General features: G+C 37.1%; 1 protein-coding gene across 2 annotated transcripts in view; it reads left to right on the top strand.

Annotated features, from left to right (window-relative positions):
• The first annotated feature begins 1,244 nt into the window (after nucleotides 1-1,244).
• pcsk6 (proprotein convertase subtilisin/kexin type 6) overlaps nucleotides 1,245-15,809 on the top strand; it is a 91,491-nt gene continuing 76,926 nt past the window's right edge. The window contains exons 1-5 of one of the 2 annotated variants that reach the window (XM_056239597.1): nucleotides 1,245-1,752; nucleotides 5,636-5,740; nucleotides 11,470-11,580; nucleotides 13,154-13,297; nucleotides 13,605-13,681. In XM_056239597.1, the coding sequence (XP_056095572.1) occupies nucleotides 1,597-1,752; nucleotides 5,636-5,740; nucleotides 11,470-11,580; nucleotides 13,154-13,297; nucleotides 13,605-13,681 (593 nt within the window). In that variant the 5' untranslated portion in view covers nucleotides 1,245-1,596. Of the gene's footprint in view, nucleotides 1,753-5,635; nucleotides 5,741-11,469; nucleotides 11,581-13,153; nucleotides 13,298-13,604; nucleotides 13,682-15,809 lie in introns of those variants that run through there. The other variant, XM_056239598.1, reaches the window with a different exon arrangement.

A 15,809-nucleotide genomic window follows, 5' to 3' on the forward strand; every position in this document is an offset into this window, starting at 1 on the left:
AGTCATTTTGTGACATGTATTTGAGTGGCACTGAACACGGATCAAGCACATTTCTGAATAGTTAGTGCCAGTTTTCATAATTCATTTCAGAATGGCAGGTGTGACTTAATAATGATTTGTGGCATTTTCTCTCATGCTAGTTTACAATTATATGAATTACCTGATTGGTCCCTGTCCAATTTTTGTGGCACATACCCCTGCTGGTTGGTACCACTTTAATTAGAGCGTTTCACTTTTTAGTTGTGGTCATCAATCTAAATATATTTTATAATTCCAAATGACACAACTGTCAATCCATATGCAAATAGAAAAAAAAAGTGTTGAGTTATCAAACCAACAGTGTATTTTTCCATATGCATTTAAATACATTGTAATAAAATGGTTAAAACTTGTAATAAGAAATATAAATAGGCTATATGCAACGGGCCACAAGACACATATTTAACAAATGGACCATCTACATAAAGCTCCGGCAGACAGTGGCATGTGTCACCAGGTTAGTGCCACAACATATGGTGATATACGGATGTCCCACTATATGTGCCAAACAATGGCTTCTGGGCGTAAGATACCATGCAATTGAATGTTAATACCGCCTCTCCATGTTTAGTAAAATGTAAAAAAAAAAATCAGCGTTGACAGTGAATCTGGGGAATGGTGTCTAAATTTAGACTGGTTTTGCTTTTCATAAACAGAGATATTCTGATCATTTACAAGTGGGGAACGGAGAGCGTCTGGCCTTTTTTCTATCTCCGCAGGGAAGGCACAGATGGTAGAGATAGGTGTAGAAAAAGAGAATTTTAGAGAATTGCACCGTTTTTGAAACAACGTAGCTATCAATTCACTTTGTATCAGTGCAGTTGTGCAGCTTGAGTTAATAAACCAAAGAAAACAAAGAAGGATGTAACATAGTCAAACCTTTTGCATGGACATTCAAATTACAGCCGTCATTCAAATTATTTACAGTGGGATCAAAAAGTCTGAGAACACCAGTGAAAATGCTTCTTTTGGTTTTGAAGTTTAGTTAGTGTTTGACAGGTGTCATGAGCTAAGATTCCCCCCTAAACAGTTAGAAATACTCGTACTTCTGGTCAGTCATCATTAGGGTTCATCACCACACTGCAAGACTCGTTCAAAAGTGAGTTAGGCTACCTGTGTGAGCTATGAATCTGCATATCTCAGTTACTTGCACGCCACTTGTCTGGATAAAAACGCCTTTTATTGGCGTCTATATGACACACTTGCGCATGCAAGCACTAGCCATAAGCTCGTGCTGCTAACCTCAATAATAGCGCGCGCACTCATTCTGCCATATAGGGCTTACATGACAAGACTTATTGGCTGGCGTGCCATCTGTCGTAAAACAGGACCAACATTTTCAGGTTTATTGAACTCGAGCTGCTAAAATGAAGCGATAGGAAGGGATGCAATGTTTTGAATGGGGGGAAATAATGCAGGAGTAACTCGAGGATGTTTTGGATGTATCGCGTGCCAGGACTAAAGGTTTGATGCTCGTGTTTTGGTGAGTGTGGAGGTGATCGATTGTGCGTGAATCATTTACCGCAAAGTTACCAGACTGGACCATCGACGAGCAATATGCGTTTGTTGCTTGGTTTTGTTTTGTCAACTTTTTGGCTGTGGGAAGCGTCGCTTTCTCGGGTTTACACCAATCACTGGGCTGTTCGGATCCCCGGAGGACCAGTAGACGCTGATAAACTCGCCTCAAAATATGGCTTTACTAATTTGGGTCAGGTAAGGATATTTTTGTATTTGTTTAGTATGCATATATGATGGGAAACTCATTTAAATCAGTTTCAAGTCCATGAGAATGTATCATTGGTATGCGAGCATTATCAAAAACTAACAAGTTAGGTCATGCGTAAATTACGCAAACAATTACGCACTGAACACAATTTGCTCAGGGCTGTCACTCTACTTTTAGGTATTTTTAACCTGCACGCATCGATTCGCAGTTGTAATTCTAAAACTGGTAGGCAGCGAGAAATGCCTAAATGTAAGCAAGAATTTCTTTGACACTTATCTAATTAAATATGAATTATGTACAGTAGCAGAAACATATTAGCCTACGCAATTGTTTGGTTTAAGCGAGTAAAAGAGCGCCAGTAAAAAAGTGATAAAGAGACGATTTTGGTGTTTTTCAAGACTACTGGAGCGGGCTGAACGTTGCCCAAACAACCTCGATTACGTTTTCCAAGAAATTTCGAAACCTTAATATGCAGGAATGATTAACTCAGTGTGGACAGTAAGAAACATGGAGCAAGATATCTCAGGATTAACCTATGGTTTAAAATGTCTCAGGGTTAAATGTGCAAGCAGCTGCATTTACTTCATGACCATGGTTTTAATAAAATATCAAGAAGGGACCCAAAACAACTACCGTACTATAATAGTTTATAGTACAAAAGCTAAACTTAAGTAAACATTGACATTTATTAATATTATCATAAATTGCATAATATGTAAATTACATTGACATTTGCTGAATAGGAAAATTAAAAAGTACTTTTGTATTATGATGATTTTTGATTGGTGTGGTGGCTGCTAAATCACCACACATATCAAACATTGATTGGCCCAAATTATGCACACGATCCTGTATTTAATATAACTATATAGTTTTGCATAGTTTTAGTCATATGTTTTAAAGCACCAGGAGAACAAGCAAACTGTCCCTGCAAAATGTGTCACTTGGTAGAAATTAGGCAGGTGCAACATGAATGTGAGATTTTGACAGAACGCAGCCTTTGGCTTCAGTTCATTGTTCTTGTTGCTATATTAACTATGCACAATTATAGCCTTTATTTGCATTCTGTCGTTTACATTTAGCTTTTTTTCACCACTGAGAAATAGATCGAGTCTTTCAGTCATTTTGTTAAGTGTGTGAAAAGTTCCCTCCAGTCCTACTTGAAAAAAAATGTACATGTAGGCCTATAGTGGGAGCAGATTGATCAGCCAATCAATGAGAAGCAGAATTTGATCTCATTTTAAATGGGTGGTATAATGCCTCTTTTTATAAGATGTAAAATAAGTCACTGATGTCTCCAGATAGTGTATGTGAAGTTTTAGCTCAATATACCCCACCACAGATCATTTTTATAGCATGTTAAAATTGTCCCTTTTTGAGGGTGAGCAAAAACGCGTTGTTTTGTGTGTGTCTCCCTTTAAATGCAAATGAGCTGCTGCTCCCGACACAGAGGGCGGAGCTTCAAAAGCTGGTTTGTTAGTAGCTTGCAGACACACTAAAATGTCAGAAACTGTTCTGCCTGTTATGTTCAAACCGAAGTCAGACAATGCTGGAGAGACTCAAGAAGAAGTGACAACATGTAGAATGCAACAGGACGTTTCTGAATGGTTAGTTGATGAATTTATGTAGCTGATGTGGAGTTAACTATCTTAAAGCAAGTCATTGATTACCATATTCTTTCATGATAATCTATAAATTGCTCATGTCATATGGGAACTGTTGTAAGATGGCTACAGAGTGACATGATATTGCATTTTTGTTACGCACTGTATTGCAATAAATGTGAAAAGACGGATGCGACAGCTTAAGGAGACTCTCAAATGTGCTCTACTAAACAACTCTTCCTCTGCCTCACCCCCTTTGCGTGTTCCTGGGGGCGGGCCGTTTGTTGTAGTCCTTAAAAAGCGATTTCTGTAAAATAAAATATCTCCCTTTGCTTTGAACTTTGAGTGTCGTAACTTTGCAGATGTTGTTTATGCTCAAACAGCAACATTACACATTAACTAAAGTTAGAAAAATGAAATCATAATCAAGTTCCATTGGTTATTTTCAAGAGGAATTCAGTGAGGTTGGAAGTGGAAAATTTATTCCCACTTCTGATTCGTCTGGATCACATCATCATTAGCCACAGAATTAGACCACCCATTCTTCCTTTCTATAAAACTTCAACCTTTTTTGTTGTTGTGGTTTAATAGTCTAGACTTGTCACATGTGTAATACCTCAAAGGATAAATTGCAGTGATATGCTTCAGGTTGTGAAATCTTTTTATATGTGGTATTACTACAACTTTAAAAATCAAAAAGCCTATCAAAAAGCCACTAGAGTTTCTAAATGCTGCAAGAGTCTTTGGGTTTTACTTGCTCAATGTGGATTCTTGCATTATGTAAAGAATTACCCCTCTATCCTTAAATAAACTCTTATTAAACATGTTTACATTGTAAGAACTTGAAAAATCATACTTGAGAAATCATTGTTTGAACACGTTATTCAGCTCTTGTTTCTCAAGTCGACTGCACTGTATGAAATGCACATCTCTCTTGCACTCAAGGGCCTTAGGACATCTGGAGGTGGTGTCTGTTCAAATTAACACTGTCTACTACGCTACTAGTATGCCTTGAATTTAGTCTCTGTGAGGTTGCTTATCTCAGGGCTTCAAGATGTTCTTCTCAGAGGTCTGTGAAGCTTTGATTTGATAGGATTGGTTGCTCATTGCCTCATCACAGTGGCAGATCTCTTTTATTTCTTTGTTGAAAGCACAGACAAAGTTGTCTTTCAAGGTTATTTTAAGTCCTCTTTGTCATCTAATGCTTTTACATACATCTCAATTCTGCTCACTGTGTACTGACAGCAAGGAGAATCAATATGAGTGAACAAAGAACATGGAGTTTATTTACAGACAGATATGTGAATGGATTCTTCCCCACATATTTAATATTACACCCTCTCAGTTGTTACAAAAGAAAACATTTATTTACAATAATAACATTTGAATTGCAGAAAAATCAGGTAAAGTATTAAAAAAATCTTTATCTGCAAAAGAAAATAATTTAATTATTTTACACAGCCTTATGTATCTATCAAAACTGTATGACTTTTTTTGTCTTGATGATTTCCATCTATATTTTCCATACAATCAGCTATATGGAAAATGCACAAAAAAACACCATAAAGTAGTACATACAAGTTATACAACTTATTATCTCTTTATCCACTGAAATGTTCCACCAGAGTTCTAAACTTCAAATTCAAAAAGGACACATCATTCCAAGTATGTCATCATGTACTCTAAAATGCCATTTGGTACACGTGTATATTGTAGGCAATGATGTGACAGTTTAAATATGTTGGATGGAGAATTATATTTTTCATATGAAATTTAAATGATTACATTTTTGTCTGCTCCCTGTGCGAAGCTATCGAATTAAGGAAAATTACTCTTATTGACAAAAACAACAGCAATGCATACAGGTTTAGAACAACATCGAGAGCGAGTAAATACCGAACTATTCCTTTATCATTTGACTCAGAAGTGCCAGTGTGTGATAGATGTGCTAAGGGCAGAACAGAAGGCATGTGCCAACTGGATTTCGCCTTCTGCAACACCAACTGTGTGCCATATGTCCATTTTACTGAGATTCTCTTTGGCTTTTTGTGAGGCTGGAATAGCTATCAATGTGCAAGAACTTTTTTTATACTGGAGTCTGTGCTGTATGTGCTAATATTGATCTCTCTCTTTTTTTTTTGCTAGCCCTTGCCAAGATGCAATTTCTGTCCACCAAAGCTGTCTCTGATAAAAGTTCATTTCATGCCTTTCTCAAATGTGTGACTGCTAATTCTCTTGCTGGTTTTCATGGTTGTTTGTTCTGTAGATCGGAGGACTGGAGCACCATTACCATTTCCATCACAGCAGGGTGGTACGCAGATCCACCTTTGCCTTGAGGGGCTCTCACAGCTTTATTCACATGGACCCAGAGGTAAGCCTTCCCACATGTGGCCACCATCACCAAACACTCCACTGATGACAAGAATGGCACTTCAAATGCTTGAAAGTTTATGAAAGAGACCTTTTGTAGCCCCGCCCCCTTTTTTATAGCCCCTTCCGGTTTGTATTTCCACAGCGATCTTTAAATTGATCTTAAGGAAGCATTAAATTGATCAAACACGGTTTTCACGGGTCCTTAAAGGTGTAGTATGTTATTTCTCAAAAGTCGTTGCTGAACATTGTTGATATTTGAAATCAACCCAAACAAACACACCCCTCTCTTCATTGCTTTTAACGTTCTATTTATATATCTTTGAAAATATAATTTATTCCTGTGATGTCAAAGATGAATTTCCAGCATCATTACTCCAGTCTTTAGTGTCACATGATCCTTCTGAAATCATTCTAATATGCTGATTTGGTGCTCAAGAAACACTCCTTATTATTACCAAACTTTTAAACGGTTATCTAAAATAAAGCTTCAAATGAGAGTCTGCAGCTGCTGTCTTCATGAAAAGTCTCATTTAGTTGATCTAAATGGGCTCAAACAAAACTATTGAATATATTTCAAAAATGTTATGCCATAAACATCTCAAAATTGGCCCTGTGCAGGCCATCTGACACAAGAGCTGATGGAGTCTGAATCATAAACACCCCGTGATGCCGGTGGGATGGTAGTTAAAATTTACAGCTAAATATGGCAGCAGTTGTGTATTCATAGCGCATTTCATTTTGCGCATGTCCTGCAGTATGATGTGTTGTTGTGAATTTTGAAACAAATTGTAACCTCATCTTTGATGTTATTATTTTCAGCATGGTGAGTTTCTGATATGTCGTATGTGTCATAAGGGATGAAACACTAAAGCTGTTTAAATGACTACTTGAATACGCATCCACATTTTTACATTGGTCAAAATTCAGTTAATCTATTCTCAAAGAGGCCCTATTTTTAATTTTGGGGTTGGTTACGGCATCATTTTTGTGCTCTAATTCTGTTTCAACACTGAACAGGGTGACTTTCAGCCCGGGGTTGCAAAAGCACTCAATGCTCAATATTGCATAATTAAACAATAGCACAGATGGACCCTTCTCCCTCCACTGTGTACAATGACCGTAAAACTAAAACTGAAACTTTATGGGAAAAAAAAGAAATGAAAGAAAATGTATTAATTCATTTCTTTCAAAATGTTTTTTTTTAGTTTTACTTACTTCCCAAAAGTTGAGAGAACTTTTGTCAATTTTGTCAATTCAAATACATTGTACAAATCAATTGGATAAACATAGCAAATTAAGTTTAGTTTACTAAAATCAGTTTTTTTATTCACTCCCACCAGGATTTCGCAGGACTTGTCACTGATTTTTACAGGCCAAAATAACTAAATTTTCTGTGACTTTTTTTTGAAAAATTGAGGTGATATTTGCTGGATTTTTTTTGTGTGTGTGTGTGTTGATTTGCACAAGGCATTGGTCTCACCAGTATATATCTATTCATAATTCTGCTTAGTTGAAAATACAGAATTGTGTTAGACACAGATGCCTGCATACTACTGTCATTGATTACATACTGTATATTTTAAACGTTTTAAATAGTTATTTAATGTTTTGACATTTTATTATTAGTTATATTATTCTCTAATGTTGTATAATTGTTTTAGCATTTTTTTACAGCTTAAATTACTATTGTCTTAAATTGAAAATAATGCGTCAGTTGGTTGAATTGACTTTATTCTTGCAATCGCAAAATCCTGGAGGGACTGGTTAATGCACCATCAAAATGAACAAAACTAAACTGAAAATGACTGCATTATGGGTTTCACACTAGTAAAACTTTTAAAACTATAATAACCTTTATTAGGAGGTGTAGCAACCATTATATGGGAGTACACTTTTAATTATGACACTTTTATTAGGAAATCATTATGTTGATCTAATGAAAAAATTGTAGTTGGACACATATACAAAACAATTTTAAGATCAAAAGCTGGGTAAAACCAGTAGTACTGGGACTACTGTTGAAAATTCATTATATGACTAAATAATGAATATTCATAGGCCAAGCTGTTAAGTTCTGTTACAATTGTGTCCCTCCTCCTTTCAGATGGTTCCTATGCTCTGACTTTCAATCCTCCGACTTACACATTAAATCACTTCGGTCCCGGACGCATTAATATGACGAGCAGCCGTGTTTGTCCAAGACTTCATTTGACAGAGCAGCCAGGCATTCAAAGTCAAGCTGTTTCCAGGATTTGGAAGCCAGCCCTCCCCTGCTAAGATTATCTCCTCCCGACAGCCGGCATCTCGGGAGTAATAAAACAGTCCAGGTGTATTGGAGGGCATCTGACGAAGGCCCTCTGATCATATCCTGCCCCGGGCCATGTGTACAAATGGTGTTGCGTGACAAATGCCCAATAACCCATTTCATCAGTGTCAGGCCACAGGCAGAGGCCATGCGAGGTGGCGCGAAATGTTTTGTTACCACAAGCAAAGAGCTGTCAAGCTGAAAAGAACGAGGCAAATAACATCTCATCCAATAGATGTGTTGTTGAAGTGTTGTAGTCTATATAAAAGGACACTGAAAATGATCTTTCAGATCTGCAGTGTTCAATCTGCTGTTGTTGCGTTGTGATAAAAGGCACCAGTGTTCAATAATGAATTACACTACCTTTTAAAAGATAGATTTTTTAAAAGAAATGAATCATTTAATTCAGCAAGGATGCATTACATTTATCAAAAGTGATCATAAAGACATTTATAATATAACAAAAGATTACGGTTTTAAATAAAGGCTGTTATTTTTAACATTATATTCATCAAAGAATCCTGAGGAAAATGTATCACATATCCACAAAAATATTAAGCTGCACAACTGTTTAACGTTGAAAATAAATTAAGAAATGTTTCTTGAACAGCAAATCAGCATATTAGAATGATTTCTGAAGGATCATGTGACAAGACCAGAGTAATGATGCTGAAAATCAGTTTTGCCATCACAGGAATAAATTACATTGTAAAATATATTAAAATAAAAAACATTTATTTTAAATGATGGTAATATTTTACAATATTACTGTTTTTACTATGATACTTCTTTCAAAAACATGTACCAACTTTTTTAGTCAAGTAATATTCATCAGCCAAAATATCATATTATACACAGTGCGACTTGGTGTATTAATGTAGAATGTGCATTCTCGGGTGTTTATTAGTATTTTATCGGTTTCAAATCATCCAATTGAACTATCCATAGTATATGCCACAGTACATACTACAAATAGAGTGAAGTGCATAGTTTATTTTCTTGTTACTTAGTACGTGAGCTGCTGATTTGCTGCCACAGCAGTGCGACATGCTGTACTTCATCTAAACCATTTTAAACTTTAATACATGCAGTTTTCATGACCTCATAATTATTGAGACCACTTATTTTTTTTATTTGTTCATGTTATGACGATAGCAGATGAACCCAAGCGCAGACGGTAGACAATCACACAATGTTTATTATAACAGAAAACAGGGGAAAACAAAACCCACGAGGGAGCAAAACAGAGGCAATACAAACGAGGGATAACTAAACTAGATAACACTTGACAAGAACTAGACTATTACCTGAACACAACTACAAGATTAAGAACTAAACAAGACTTTCTACTAAGACAAGGTACTCACGGAGAGAATCTCACAAAGTGAGAAACAATGAACCGGCACAGGACAGCAAACACAAGGGGATTAAATAGGGGAACACTAATGACGAGGACAGGTGAAGCTGACTAGACAATAATGACAAGACGAGGATAACAAGGGCCCAAACAAAAGGCCATTGCTGCGTCCCAATTCGCCTACTTATACTACGCCCTAAAAGTATGTACTCTTTTTGTGAAGAAAAAGTACATACTTTTGAGTGTGTAGCAAAAGAGTAGGCAAGCTTTGGGACATACTACTTCGTCATCATTAACGGACAGATCTGCCACGTGCTGCGTGCATCCTATCACCGTAAACTGCCCTGTCAATCATCTCGTCACAGTTAAAATCCTCCATTCAATCGAAGTTAATTTCTTACGGTTTCGGAGAGAAATGTTGTCGCACGTTCATCTGCCAGTCGTGGGTCTTTCATGCCGAGACTCTCCTCATGTGTTTGGATTTTGAATGTAATAATGCATTTAAAAGTTAATGGCTAAACATATCTTTGCAAAAGTTCAGAATGCTGCTGCAGATGCAATATAATGTGGACAACATTGAATAAATACATTTTCGTCAGGTTAGATACTGATAATTAATCACTCAAACCCCTTTATCTAAACCTCTCTACATAACCGTCGGACTCGCGCGTCCTCCATGTCTGTAGTTTTTGAACACTTTTCACTTGTGTTTGTAGTTCTAACCGAATCCTCGTCCAACGCGCGATGGGTTGTGGGCAATATCAGCCGTTAGAGTGCGCAACGATCTGCACTTCGGATTCTGACCGGAAATAGTAGACCATCCGGGTCTCTTTGGAACACTCATTTCAACATACTACGATTTGGGACGTACTAATTCTATTTTCGAATACTATTTAGGACGGATAGTATGCGTATTGGGACGCAGCACATGTGCTTGTACACAAAACATGGGTCTGTCATGATCCAGCCTCAAGACAAGGACAAGAAGGCCGGATCATGACAGTTCAATAGCTCTTGATACTATATATCCTAACTATATCTGAACAAGTTTATAACTGATTTAACTGAATCATTGCGTGATATTTATTATCACTAGCTGCACTCAGCCTTTCTCTCTCTTGACATTCGATTCAGCCTCCAAACAACTTGCTAGAGATTCATTAGTGGATCAGTATGATCCAAACATTCAAGAATTAATGGAACCAAATGGCATAAAGCATTTGGTTCTTTTTATTTATTTATTTATTTAATAGAGCCACTTTTTAATAAGAACTGGTTATTGATTCCGAACCCAACCCATTCATTTATAGCACTGGGACTGTAGAAAAGAGAAAGACATAATAATTGCAATATGTGATTTTCGTTACATTTTCCCTCTGGACCTCTTTAATGAAAGCAAGAAAGCGTAGTGCACTAGTGATTCTGAAGTTAAGCTCTTTTGAGAGGAACCACAAATTCGGGCATTGCCGCAAGACAAATAAATCTGCGGGGATGGCCGGGTGACTTCAAATTAGAAGTCCGCATCCCTTTATTTACAACAGATGATACGTTTAACTGGAAGGATACAGAGATCTAGATAGATCTGGATGTGGCTGGTGCTGCTCTAATCGATATAGAAAGCACGAGAGCACTTTCTTCCTTGCTTTTAGTCATTTTTAGACTAGCACACACTCTAATTTAATGCGTATTCAAGGTAAAACATGATTGCACTAACCAAATATTATAATCATAAATGAATTCTAAAATCAGCAGCATTTCTATTGCTATTACATATTTAGGGACAGAAATGTGTGTGAAAAAAAAATCTCTTAGACTTAATTGATATGCATATATTTTGGATGGTATTTCTTCTTCAGGCTGGGTTTGGGAAAGCATGTTTCAGAGTACTACATTCCCATTTGTTTCTCCTCAAAATGCAATGACTACATAAGCCTCACGTAATGGAAAAGCCAGAGCGTGACTAAATACAGGCCGCGCATTTCGCAGACATGTTTATGTGCATGAAGGTGAGCATAAACTGTTTAGTCTTTGATGCGAGTCGATGTAACCCGTGCCTTTTCTGCAGGTTGAATGGGCGCAGCAGCAGGTGGTGAAGTCACGAGTGAAACGTCAAGCCAGGAGTGACCCGAGCTACATCCACTTCAACGATCCCAAATGGTCCAACATGTGGTACATTGTTAGTAGATATTTCACACATTCAGTCCTGTATTTCATAGGCTATCTTTACCTTTTGACCTTTTTTTTCCTAATGAAGTGATTTAGCAAATGAATCGCTGCCTCATTTCCAGTGACTCCTAGAGAGAAAAGGGCCACTGATTTGTGCTTCATTAAACGGGCTCGTTTGTGAAGCTCCTGTTGTTTTATTTGTTTTATAGCAGGACTGTTTCCGCTGCCCTTGCCTCATAAAAACCGAACTGTGTGAAAGTAGTGTATGTGCGCTAGTTTGTTTCTCTTACTAGCTTGATGCTATGAATTACAAATTAGTTCATATTGAGGAAATGAACACAATCACACTAACACTGGCATTAGTCAGGGCAAATTTCTGCCAAAAGCATCATTTTACATAGTCTTTCAAGAACCCTTGGTTCCCTTGACAAAAAGCTGATAGGATTTTTCCATTTGGCTTTTGGATTATTGCATAAAATAAGCTCTGTGACCAAAATAAGTTAATGATTCTTTCATGTTTTGTTCATCATGATAATCTTCACAAATGAATGCAACCTTTATGAATTTTGATGTATTAACACAATCGGCAGAACTAAAAAGCTAAAATTAGGCTATAAATGAACCACACCACAGTCGCATGACTTTAATGTCATCACCATTAAACTTTCAACAACTCTTTCAGTCTTTCCTTAAAAATATATACCCTGATAAGGATCCACTGTGCTCTCACTGTGATATTGTTGATGAATCTGATTGCATTATTATGTTATTTAGGAGAAAATTCTGTTTGTTTATACAGTACATGCAGCTCTTTTGGTTTTCTTTGTAAAGATGTTTTATTTGGATTTTGATAAAAATTTCCAATAGTTACTCCATAAGTGTTATCCTACTTCACTCTTTAATGGTTGATTTTGTTTGTGCTGTACTCCTGCTCTTACTTCAACAAGATTTTAATTGATTACTGATTTTTGTGAAATTTGTTACTCTTTATTCGTTGGCATCTAATCTTTTTTCCTTCCGAAAAGTGTCTTCGAAGTACTTCAGACCTTGTTAGTTTTACTGAAGTGTCTATGCAAATCCTTTTTTTCTTTGTTTATCAGTTTCAAACACTACAAGATTAATGGTTAATCCATTAAAGCTGGTGTTTTCAAGCATTATTAAAGGATATTCAGTGTTAGTTTGCATTCACATGATTAATATTGCAGCACAAAGGTATCTGAGACTGTTTTCAATCCGTCCTCTGATGTTGGCTTCACACTGGGACGTCTTTGTTGATTGTGTCCTCAAAGACTGCGTTGAAAAGAATCATAAATGAGACCTTGAAGGACACGAAAACCTCTGCCGCTGAATAAACATGAATCGTCCCGTTTAATTTACAGGTTTATGCTGCCACTTGCTGTGACATATTTCCTCACAGACGGATTGAGTCATAAGGTTACTGAAGTAATAAAGGCTTGTGTTTCTGGAGAGCAGAGAATGTTGCTAATGTTCCAATGTTTCATATTTTCAAAGTCAAATGCATTGCCTGAAACTGATTGCAAGTGAAGGTACATTGATGTTGATGACTTCTTATTGTCTTCCAGCACTGCAGTGATAAAAACAGCCGCTGTCGTTCAGAAATGAATATCCTTGCGGCCTGGCAGAGAGGCTACACAGGTCGAAATGTGGTCGTCACCATCTTGGACGACGGTATTGAGAGGAACCATCCGGATCTGGCTCAGAATTATGTGAGATTATCTTGAAACTTTCTCCAATCTCTGTAAATGCATTCTTAAGTGTTATTTTAGTAACATTAATGTTGTAAATACATTCTATTGATTGTTATTTTATAAAAATGTTTTTAATAGTTTGTTAAAAATATTGTTTAATAGTTAGTTTTAACACTGCTCTGGACAGCGTGAATAATACAAATACAATTATTGCTTGTGTTATATATTTTAGCACTCTAGATTACTACAGTGGAAAAACAAAATGGGTTTATTTCATTCTCAATGCCTCAGTTGGTTTATTTGATGTGCTTTGTCCGTCATTTAGGATCAGCTTGCTAGCTACGATGTGAATGGCAATGACTATGACCCAACCCCACGATACGACTCCAGCAACGAGAACAAGTGAGTCCTGATGTCTTTAAAATTACTCTTCACCACACGACTTGTCTTAAGGGTTTGAGCTTCAGCAAGAACCAATGAGGTTCATTTTCGTGTGTTATGCAGCACGTTTGAGCTTCCACAAGAGGTCAAGCAGTTTCGTTTGAGCTTCTGTTTATGTTCGCTGATCAATGTTTTTATGTGAATAAAAGCCTAAATTCAATCTGTTCATCATATAAAGCGATCGTGTCTCTTCAGAAAATTTGGACTAAACCGCTCAGTTCATATGTATTGGTTTTACGATCTCTTTATGAACCTTTTGATGCGTCAAAGTGTCAGTTGAGTAGTCATCAATGGAGGGACTGAAAGCTACCAGATTTCATCAAAAAGATCTTTGTTTGTGTTCTGAAGAACTTGGAACGACATGAGGGTGAGTAAATGATAAGATAATTTTCATTTTTGGGTGAACTATCCCTTTAAACACATCTCATTTGCTGCTAACATTTGCGTAACTTGCTTTTGAGTGATCAGGGGGTGGACAAAATGTTTGCTTGAAAAAGTTTTTGAAGATTGTTTTGAAGTTCAAAGGTCATTGAAGCCTTTTTGCAGTTTGAGTAATTGGTTTGTTTGAATAGAGATTTGAAGTTTTAAAGGTATTTTGACCTTGCTAGGAGGTTGCTAATATGTTGTGAATAGTTGCTGGTGTTTACTGGGTGATTGCTATGATTTTTGTTTTAGGTTTTTGGGTGGTTGCTAGATTCTAGGTGGTGGCTAGACAGTTGTTAGGGTGTTATGGGTGGTTGCTAGGCAGTTTCCAGGGTAGCGGTTGGCAACCTCATGGCACACGAAGGGAAAATCCCAAAAGTGCGCACCTCTGGTCTCGCCAATGGATTGTCGGATATTTGTGCTGGCACAGGTTAAAATTTCACACTGATAGGATTTATAGCACCTAACTTAATGTGTGACTATGAGGAATGATCACCCCAAATGGTTGCTGGGGTGTTTTGGGTAGATCTGGCTAGATTTTGGACCAGATCTAATACAGCAATATTTTGAAAGATCTTGCCTCCTCAAAAGCTGTGATATTTGGAGTAATGCAAATAAAGCTGTAATGCTGGACTTGTGTGATTTTGCGTGTCAACACAATAAAGGAAGTGGGAAGTTTTTTTGTGGGGAAGCACTGAAACCAATCCAATCCTGTGGGATTGAGTGTGGTGTGGATTTAATTGAAAACGTCTCTGTCTTTGATAAGCACCTGATTTAATGCTTGTTCTCTGCTCATGCCACATGTTTACGAATGAACTGCCAAGAGCTCAGGCAAAACTTCAAAGACCTGTTTTGTTAATACTCATCAGGATATTTGAAATGGAAAACAATAACAGTTTGAAAATTGAAAACAGTTCAATTCATTTTTGAAGTGTGGAACGTGCCTCCCGGAGCAGAAACTTAATTGAGTGAGGACAAAGAATAAAACTATTAAAAGAGACTTTGGTAAAGAGGTGCACTGAGCGAACGACAGCGAGTGAACAGTGCACAAGATAAAAATGCAATTAATGCATTGCTAACGCAGCCTGTTGCGATACGCTGTGACAGTGCTGGAAAGAGGATTGACTTGGTTATCAGTTTCAAAATGTGCTGCCGTCGGAGTCCAAAACAAAGTTTTTGCTTTTAGTTTCCTGCGGAATTATGGAACTTGTCGTCAAGCCGATGGATCTAATAATGTTTATGGACGAGTGAATACATTGACAATTAAACGTGAGGTAACTCAGCGCTGTTTCACTTGGTCTACACTATCACACTAAACTGCATTTGAGTGTGTGAAAGTTATAATGTTATTCTATGTGTCAGTTTGTTGGCTGTATGAGACTAGCAGTAAGCTAGATCAACATTAGAATAACATACTGATCATTCTAACATTTCATCATGTTGAGCTATATAACCTTGATTTGTTTTATGTACATTTGCTCACCTGTCTAAGTATATGCAAGAGCGGCATCTCTGTCAAGTCGAAGTTAGTCAAGGACGCTAGCTCTCGGTATCTCGAAAACACCACGCTGATATTGATCCTCGTTTTAGTTCACCTTTTGTCCCAAAGTCTGCTTGCCATGGTCCATAATGTTTGAACGAAACAACAACAGCGTGAGCGTGCCGC

This window comes from Rhinichthys klamathensis, unplaced genomic scaffold (genome assembly GCF_029890125.1).
Source record: "Rhinichthys klamathensis goyatoka isolate OS25496 unplaced genomic scaffold, OSU_Roscu_1.1 h1tg000567l_1, whole genome shotgun sequence".
NCBI classification, from domain to species: Eukaryota; Metazoa; Chordata; class Actinopteri; order Cypriniformes; family Leuciscidae; genus Rhinichthys; species Rhinichthys klamathensis.